At 48.6% G+C, this 9,650-nt stretch overlaps 1 protein-coding gene across 1 annotated transcript; it reads right to left on the bottom strand.

Annotated features, from left to right (window-relative positions):
* Nucleotides 1-453: 453 nt before the first annotated feature.
* LOC144105659 (uncharacterized) lies at nucleotides 454-7,360 on the bottom strand. Its single transcript, XM_077638766.1, has 3 exons — nucleotides 7,211-7,360; nucleotides 1,968-3,449; nucleotides 454-1,413 (listed from the first exon to the last, which is right to left on the bottom strand). Exons 1-3 carry the CDS (start codon nucleotides 7,226-7,228, stop codon nucleotides 685-687), a joined length of 2,229 nt encoding a protein of 742 aa, XP_077494892.1. The 5' UTR covers nucleotides 7,229-7,360; the 3' UTR covers nucleotides 454-684.
* Between the last annotated feature and the right edge of the window lie 2,290 nt (nucleotides 7,361-9,650).

The raw sequence follows: 9,650 nt of genomic DNA, 5'->3' as shown, positions 1-9,650 counted from the left end.
CTTACAGGTTAGTCTTTCTGACACAATATGCTCCGACATCCAGCAAAGAGCCAAACTATTTCTGCTCCATGACGGAAGTCTGAATTTAATTTGACCTGACACTCTTAAGCAGGAATGACAATCGCGCCTGTTTTGTTTATCTAGTCAGCGAACGTGTTCTTGTAGAGCAGAAGATATATAGTACGTGGGAGCTGTTATATTTCTGATACATTTTTTAGAATCGGAAGCGATATAGCATCCTGTCTTGCTTGTGCGATCAGGAACAATTCGACCGGCGCTTGCTAAGAGTCGAGAATACCGAGATATGGGAGGCGCTTAGTTATGCACGATAAAATGTCCCCGCGCAAAGCGTTTCGTGATGGGGCGACTTGCCGCTGGAGGTGAAATTCTCAGCCGAGGCGGCATGTTGCGTTTTAAGCCATGGAAAAACCACTTCTCAGTAACGGTCAGTAGTCACATGAATCAAAAAAAGTTTATTTCATGCAGCAATAAAACTTCGAATTTGCAATAAAAAAAGGAAACTACTAAATCTGATGTTTCCCAGCAGCTCAGATGAGGTGAAAAATTTGGAGCTTTTAACGTGCACAGTTACAAAGCAGCTGATATGTTAAAGTCCACAGAATCGCACAACGCAGTTCACCATGCTCAAAATCAGTCCTAGAAAAACGGTTTCGGCACTGAAATTTACCAGGGGGCGTTGACCTTCTTTTCGAGTCCCAAAGTGCCTACCACTTCGTCTCGCACGAAGCTGGAGAGGTTCTCAAACTGCACACGGGCATCTGGCGTTGCTTTGAAGTCCTTCCGGTTACTGAAGGCATCTTCCAGGGCATAAAGCGCGGACCTGGTCCCCATGAGAGCCGCACGCAGGCGGTTCATGGCCGTCCTGGGTGAACAATCGGCCTCGCGCTCGAAGAGGTCCAGCATGGCGTCGCAACACTTGAGCCTTTCATAAGCAACGGCGCCCTCCGCGCACAAGTCGTCCCTAAGGATGAGGTCCACGGTCCAGCTGAGGATCATCTCGTTCCTGTGGACGTGCTGCAAGAGGTCGCTGTCGTAGGCCTCGTCGCGTTGCGCCCCCTGGTACATCTTGAGCGTGGACACGGACTGGTTGAACATGAGCGCCTTGACGAGGGCGGGCTTGAAGTTTGCGTACTCGGCCGGCTCGTTCCAACAGAACTCCAGTCGGTGGATGCTGCGGTTCTGACGGAGTGCGTCCACGAATGTGCGCTGCACGTTGTCGTTCATGTTCCAGCGCTCGATGGTGACCACCTCCACTGTCTTTGAGTCGGCCAGACCCTTGAGGATCTGGATCGAAGAACTCGCCCTGGTGCGACAGCGCAGCCGGACAACCTTCAAGACCTCGCCGTTGCGTAGAACGTAGGCCAGAAACTGGCCGCCGAGTATGCTGAGGGGCTGTGGGGTAAAAAGTAGGGGTTTACATTTAATATCAAGCGCTGGCACGAGTATAGATTCATGCAAAAAGACGAAAGCATTGGTCTATCTGGCTGCCAAGAACTTTCTGGATAAAGCCAGTATGGACGGCTCACTTGTTTTTTTTTAATTGAAAAGCATTCAAAGGCTGATCAAGGCCGAGGCAAGGCTACATGTATTACTCTCGCGCTAATATAACGCAAATGTCCTGCAAAATAAATTTCGAGATGTAATGGTAACGATTTAATCGTTCAGAGAATTTTATAATCATGCTCAAGATTCATCCTGGCGCAAGAGCATCTTGACGGAAGAGGCACAAGCACATGGGGACAGGTCAGCTTAGGTTAAAGACGTATGTTTGGTCAACTTTTATGAAAGTATAATAATTAAGGAAACCTGTATAGCCTGAGAGAAAAGTTTTGGGCTTTAATTCTCAACTATAGCAGGCCTCAGCAGTCTCAGGAAATGGAACACTACACAGTGGAGGACCCAAGTATTAAAGTGCTTATGAGACATACTGAAGGAAATGATCTTACTCGTTGCGTCACGATGGAGAGGTGCTTCAGCGTCTTCAGCGTGCCTCTTAGTGCGCGCAGAACCGGTTCGGCTTCTGTGGACGCTCCGTAAGAGAGAGAAATCTTTGAAAACACGACGTGGCTGTCGAGCGCATCATGTAAGAGGCCGACCTGGCAGTCGTTGTAGACGCAGGTGATCTTGTGGCACACTTCGGCTTCTATCATTTGCCTAAGCAACTCGCGACGTTGGTCATCGTTGCCTGTCAGTGATCCTACGTTCAGTTCTTCGAATCCACTGCCGGACCCTGCGATGACACGAATGAACGGCAGCACATCGGAGCAGGACAGGTTGCAGTCTTCCAGATGCAGTTCTTTCAAAGACCTGCTTACACCAATACCGTCGGCGAGAACATTCATTACTTGCGGCGAAAGCACTGAGCCGGAAAGCACCAGAGAGTGAAGCTTACTCGCCCCAGCGAGTCTGAAGATTTCTTTAGGTACCCCGCGGATGTGCAGAAACCTGGCGAGGTCGACCTTGGCTTTCAGGCGTTTCAAAGCTAGGTTCTTGCATGCAAGCTCTGCGAGTGCGGTGAGCGTTTCGACATCAACGATCGTCGATTCAATGGTTATGTCTATTAACGACTCGTTCCCGACAAGGCTTTTAAGCAAGAAAAGCAAGCTGCAGTCGACGCTGATGAGCAGCCTGATAAGATTAGCCTTGCCAAGTAGAGATAGGGCGGCGGTATACACCGAGACGGGCTCGTTAATGGCCATCTTGAGACGGAAGTCCTCGAGCCGTTTGTGTTCGGCGACTTTATTTGCTAGCTGCGCAAATGTAGGCGCCTCGATTTGGACTTCAATAAGGATGAGCGCAGCAAGGTGGATGTTTTTCTCTACTGCAGCAACAAGCAGAGCGCCATCCTCTGTGCAAAGATGCATCGCCGCAAGTCCGAGTTCTGTCAGTACAGACAGGCAGCCTAGCGCGCTGACTCTGAGCTCCCCATTCATGACAGAAGACGCACTCAGGGGATCACTACCATGGATCTCGCATTTCTGCACGTACTCCGTGAACTTCAGCAGGGAAGCGAACAGCGCTTGGTGCCGGGGCGCCAGTATAGGAATGGACAACGAAACGCTCGTGATGCACCTGTGCTGACGCAGCAGCCAGAGGTAGAGGCAGAGGAACTTGACGTCTGCGTCCCGGGACAGGTCGTCGGGGTCGATGGCAAGCGTCCGGAGGTGAAACGTTCCCTTGTGTAGCTGGACGAGTTCGACGCCGCGACGGTTGAAGAGGTCGTTCCATGCGCTCTGACGCTCAGCTGCCCAGCACGGAGACCTGTCGTCGGCCGTGCAGAGGGGGCTCAGCCAGATGGCGCGGTTGTTGCAGAACTCCTCGTCGGCAGCTCTGAAGATCTCGAGGACGTGGTTGGCAGTGCCGAAGACAAAGGGATATGCTTGGCTGAGAACCTCGGCGAACCCAGCAAGGGTGGCCCCTGGGTCTTCCTGTGGACGGGAATATAACGAGACAAAAATGAGGAAATTCCATTGTCATCCTCAATTAGCTGTTCATACAGACAGTCCCAAAAAACGGCATGGCCATCCGGCATCGTGCCCATGAAAATCCCCGGTCAGAAAACTTTGCGCGAAGTATAAATCGGCAGAAAATAGACCGAGATAAAGTGGGCCGTCTCATCTTGACAGTAACGCAAAATACAGTAAACGTGTTGAAATATTCCGAACGAGATTGTGTATAGTTGTGGCCTTTTGGGTGCTATGTCAGGATTGACTACAGCACACTTCGCACAGGCCGGTGCAGCGTCATGGGGTGGTGGGTACGGTACTTTAGTGTTAGGCCAGAGAGCAAACGCGCGTTGGCCATGACCTCACAATGTTGCCTACGCCTTCTTGCGCATAACATAGTATCCCATCAGATTTTCCTTGCATTCATATCTACCTTAAGGCTTCGTAAATCAAGTTCTTCAAGTTGAAGCATGGCCTGGATAATCCATACACAGGAGAATTTTAATAGTGTTGTGACCAGAAACTCATTCACATACACACAAACGTCTATAATAACCAGGGCGGCCTTAAGTTAGCACTACTTCTGAAGCTTCGATAGACCAAGCATTAATGGACCTCTTCCTACATAAAAAATCAATAATTTTACTTACCCAATTCGGGCATCACCCTTACAAAAATGGTCTATATAGTCTACAGACTTCTTATAGACAATTGCCTTCCTATAGTTGTCTGTCTATTCATAGCCTATAGAGAAAAGTCTACTAAAAGTGTATGGCCATAAATATATAGATTGTCTATAGAAAATTTGTATTGCCTATAGACCGTTACTTAAATTTATATGCGCTAGCGTCCACTGTAAATAACACTATGTGCCACATGTTGCTGGACTCCCAGGCCACCACTGAGTGCCAGGCGGACTGAGTCACATATGTTCACTAATATTTGTCACAAATCTTCATCGATAGCGGAAATTTTCAACATCATTAATCGAATAGCTAACTAGTGGTGGAAATTACTACACTGCCGCGGCGCCACTTCATCGCTACAATCAAGGATGTGTTCTGAAGGAGACTGTTGGGACAGCTCATACCGCGCTTCTAAGCGTCATACGTTTTTGGCAGTTTACTAAACGTTACGTAAAGAACGTTGGCGCTGTCGAAGAAATGAAAGCGCGAGTAGCCTTCTGCTAACGGCGCACAGACACGTAGCCACTCTCGTAGCGGCCTTTTGGGAGGCTTATCCAAAGGTCCACAGCGCGAAATCGTAAGGACACCGACCCTGTCACCTGCGCAAAATAGGTGCGGCAGTCTCCAAACATTCTCGGTCTTTTAGCGAAAAACATGAAATTCGTAAACGTTGCGCGCCGAAAAAGAAACGCTCTTAAGCGTGTAGCTAATTGGCAAGCTCTTCTCAATGAATACCGCTAGGCACCCAAGGTAAACATGAAGAGGTATTGAGGCGAACATGACACCGGAACAAAGCGAACGCAATGTCAGGATACTGAATTAAAGCGCTGCAAACCGTTTTCCTGCGCGTATTCTGCCCATCCAGACCCTTGCTACTGAAAAACCTATAGTGCGGTGACGCAGGTGAACGAGCAGAAATGGATGCCATGGGCCACCTACATCACCGAATGATAACGAAATGAACTCTTGCTTTTTTCCAGGCGCTCGAGATAAGCAGCACTGCTTATCGCTATCTCGAACCACCACACAATTTGCTTTGCTCAGCACTTAAGAAGCAGATCACTGGTGTGAATTTTGCCGCTAGCTGATACGTCACTGCCTCGTCTTCCCAGCAGTACTAGTAATTCACTTGAAATAAACCTTTGCGGTCAATGTAATCGCGCAGCACAGCGTCACAATATGATTTTATTTAAATCCGTAGCATTTCTTGGCACCGAAGCAGATTTTTGTCCTTTGCTATGTGACCCGGTTTATCGACAAGCAACAAAGATTGGCGCTAATTAGCGCCAACTTTTCAGAGGCAACTTACTGCCGCCCAATGGTCTAATGAAACCACTAACTTGTGGCAGCTGCGGGAGCCAGCGAAAGTCAACGAGATTTTTAGTCAAAAGTAAGTCGAAGAAAGCAGCCAGGTTGATGATGCAACTCGCGATGTAAGTACCTTGAAAATAAGATGGAAGCTTTCAAGGAACCTTAATGCTGCCCAGTCGCGCTGTAATCCTATGGATTGGTTGGATTTTATTTTGGGGTCTAACGTCCCAAAGCGACTCGGGCTATAAGGGACGCCGTAGTGGAGAGCTCAGGATAATTTCGACAACATGGTGTAGTTTAACGTGCCCCGACATCTCACATAACGCGGGGCTCTGCCATTTCAACTTCATCGAAATGCGACCACCGCGGCCGGGATCGAACTCGAGTCTTCTGGATGAGCAGCCGAGCACCATAACCACTTAGCCGGTTTCCTGTGGATTGGTTAGCACTTGGAAGACAAAGTGCACATAACATGCCCCGCTAACGAGAGAATGTATCGGTCAGGGCTGAGCCAGCACTCATTAGGAAGAATTAAAAAAACATTCGGGAAGTTGAAACGTGAATGAATTTTGGAGAGCTAATGGAGACAGAACAGCTTAGCCAGTGGCGAAAAACTGATGGCTGCCGAAAGGTATACGAGGAATTCTTTCCCGAACCGGGGGTAACTCAGCCGTGTTCTAAAAGGAAAGCTACTGATTAACTGAGTTGGCGAAAAAAATGGATGAGGTCGAAGTAGTTCGTAGCGCACTGAGGATCTCGAGTGGTTGCAACGGCTGTCGACTACTGTCAGTGGTCCACGAAGCGAGAAATAAGGCTCCTCCTCGAGAGGCAGCTGGATGTTTGCCTAAACGGAGGGCCCGCAATTTGGACGTTACGACAATGTTTCGTCTCGACACAGCGAACAAGATCAGCAGACAACGAGGAAGACGCACAAGGCGTAGTTGGAGCGAGACTACTGCTCAGTGCGACCGAAGAAGTGCGGGCAGTGTTAAGCTTCTACACACGCGAAGCAATTCACAGCTGAAGCCATAAAGTTAAAACGAAATATAGGATAGGACTTAAGGAAGGCAGGCCTGTCGTGAAACAGCGCTTTGAGAAATGCATGAAGAAAGCGGGCAGCACGACAATGTGCTGTGAATGTAGTTCATGACATGGCCATCCAGGGGCGACGCCTACTTTTGACACGCGCTCAACGGACTAATTCGGCGTCAGCTACCACTTACGAGTAGTCTAGAGTTCGAAAGAAAATCCTACTACCGCATGTGGAAATTTGTATGGGTTACAGTTTAAATTTGGTGCCTAGCGAATGCACACAGATTACAGCAAGCAAAGGCACATGTCGCCTGCCTGCCACAGCACGCCGTTCAAGCGCTTTACACGAGTGGACTAGGTACACAACTGTGTACGTTACTTCGCTACCCAAGGCGGCCGTATCCAGGACTCTTGTACGACACGAGCTCTGTACTGTCGCAACATGCGCAAGTGGTGACTACGTTCTGCAAGGGTTAGTTATCGGGGGCTAACTGCACTGTCAAAACAATGTCTTTCAAATGAACACTGCTACTCGTCTAGAGACTAGCCGCAAAGTTACAACAGCGACAGCCTTCCCAAGGCCTAACAGTTCAACGCGAGATGTGTAGTGCAGTTGCATTCATTTCAGGCATTTTTGGATTAGGCTCTACCATAACAGGCCACAAAATGGAAGGAGAGAAACGTGTTCAGCAATGAAAGGAACTTCGCACTCACCGTTGAAAAGATAGGCATCTGTACCCCTGCGTCCAGCGCTTCGAAGACTTGTTAAAACGAGCGGCGCGTACTCGCAAACGGCGTCAAAGGGGCTTCAGCACGGGCTACGCTGGCAAGAACCGGCATCCACGGCTTGTTGCTCGGTTGTGGGCGTGCTCCCGTCTAATTCAGCCGCAGGATGGCGCAGAGGTATTATAGCAACTGGGCGCGTACTTCGTCATTGGTGGTTCAGCTATTGCGTCAGCAAAACGAAAATTTAAAATAAGGACGGCGGGAAGACGCATTTTTATCAGCGTGACAGTCGTTGTTGTGGATGTTTCCAGTGTCGAAAGCCATTTTTTTTTCCGCGGTTGTTTCGGCTTTCCACTTCGTTCATCAGATAACCCAATATCTCCTAACGAAATGTACTACGGCACACAGAACGTGCCCCTACAAAATGATAAAGGAACCTGCGCTGCCCGGGTGCGCAGGGGTAATCCAACTATGCAAACAAAAAAGTGGTAGCGTTCTAGCGTAGTTAAACCGAGTAGACGCGCGAAAGCATGTGTTTAGCCTGGGTGAATGAATGAATGAAATTTTATTTGAGAAAAAAATAACGGTGAGTGGAGTCCTTAGCCCAGGACTTCATTGAAGGTGGCCGCCTGTTTCGCCCGCTGCACCAGTGCTTTCTGGTCATCCAGGCGTGAACTGGTCAGCATCCCCTCCCCCTGCTCAGTTGTGAAGTTTCTGATGATCGCTAGCTCCTGTTTTTTTTTTTCTTGGCATACCCACAACATATTAAATATTTTCGAGTATTCCTCACAAAATGGATATTTATCTGAATATTTTTTGAAGCTTGGAAAAAATGCACGTTGGCGCAGATAAATTCACACAGACAAAACAAGAGAGACAACGGACAGGCGCATGTCCGTTGTCTCTTTTTATCTTTTGTTTTGTCTGTGTGAATTTATTTGCGCCAAGGTGGATTTTTTTCAAGCTTCAAAAAATGCTAAACCAACTAGCCCAGCAACATGCCTTACTTATCTGAATATAACGTGGGATGTATCCAATGCAGAAGGCTGAGCTGTAGGTATGTATTAGTTTGTAGTTTGTTCTTCTTCTTCTTCTTCACCCCAGGTATAAGGCACATACCCACGCGGGGGGATTGGCCAAGGTGTAGTTGAATAAACAGAGAAGTTTCCATTGAAGATGATGACAAAAATGTAGCACCAATCGTGAATTTTGAAAAATCAATGAATAAAAACAAGAGAACAATATTGACAGTTAAATAACAGACAGCATTTTGGTGAAAAAAGAAGAGCTCGTAGAACTTTAAAAGAATTAGCACATCAACCTACCAGTTGCAATTATGTAATCGTGGAGAAACCCCGTAACACTACTTCTTCCTCCTTAGTGAGTTCTTTGTGAGCCTGTGAGTACTCACCACATAGCCTGGCTGGCTCATGGTTTTTCTTTTTGTTGATTCGTCGGCAAGTCTGACGACGATATTAGGCTCAGGTTAAGCTCCGATCGAGGTTAAGCTGATCTGATCTGCTTGTGCTGCAGATGGAAGTTGATGAAGACGACGATGTGCAGTGCACAGCGCGACTGTGCATGGTTCCCTGGTGTGTGTGGTTCCCTGGTGGTGCCTACGTGGTCATCTCTGGTGAGGCCGTTCTCTGTGGGGGATTTGGCCAGGTCTCAGGTTAGGTCTGTAGGCCAGGTTAATGTGCATTTGAGGGTGCGTTTGGCTTAGGTATGTCGCTGACCTCCCCGGGTGGAGGGACGGCAACCTGGTTTGCCAGCTTGCCCACCCAAAGCTTGCCGCTAGAAAATTTTCGTAAAAATGGAATTGACATCATCCCTGTGGCTTTCGTGCCGATCGGTGAGGGAACGATCAAGATGAAAAGCCCCAAGGTCCTTCAGCAGGAGCTAAGATCTCTCACTACCCACTACCTCCAGATCTCTGAGGTGCGACCGTTCGGCCGGAGAGGCATTGTTTGCAGGTCCGCTGACATTGATTGTGTCACAGACCTGCTCCAGTGCAAAATATTTCAGTCCTTAGCGGTTAAAGCCTTCATCCCGGAACAGCTCGCATGTTCCAAAGGTATTGTTCGTGGCGTGGACCCAGCATCTTCCCCGCAGGATATACTGAAGGAGTTTCAGGATGCAGGTGTGGGGGTTCTTTCTGTCTACCGGTGCAGTAGAGAATTCAATGGTGTGCGTGTTGCGACAGAGTCAGTTATCACTACGTTTGCTGGTTCCTCCTGTCCTTCTGAACTCAAGGTTTGGCCGATAGTGTATCGTGTGGACCCTCTGCAGCCCCGTCCTCTTCAGTGCAACAACTGTTGGCGTTTCGGTCACAGTGGTAAAGCGTGTAAGTCGGCGACCCGCTGCCGGGTTTGTGGAGAAGGGCATTCAGATGACAGCTGCGCCTCTGATCAGCCCCAGTGTTGCCTAT

Source organism: Amblyomma americanum, chromosome 9, assembly GCF_052857255.1.
Source record: "Amblyomma americanum isolate KBUSLIRL-KWMA chromosome 9, ASM5285725v1, whole genome shotgun sequence".
NCBI classification, from domain to species: domain Eukaryota; kingdom Metazoa; phylum Arthropoda; class Arachnida; order Ixodida; family Ixodidae; genus Amblyomma; species Amblyomma americanum.
This window is presented reverse-complemented; position numbering and strand designations above follow the sequence as displayed.

Bases quoted from the DNA above. Each gene is read 5' to 3' on its own strand.
- LOC144105659 (XM_077638766.1), bottom strand. The intron at 1,414-1,967 runs GTAAGATCATTT...TTTACCCCACAG, and splicing joins TCTCCATCGTGACGCAACGA to CCCCTCAGCATACTCGGCGG.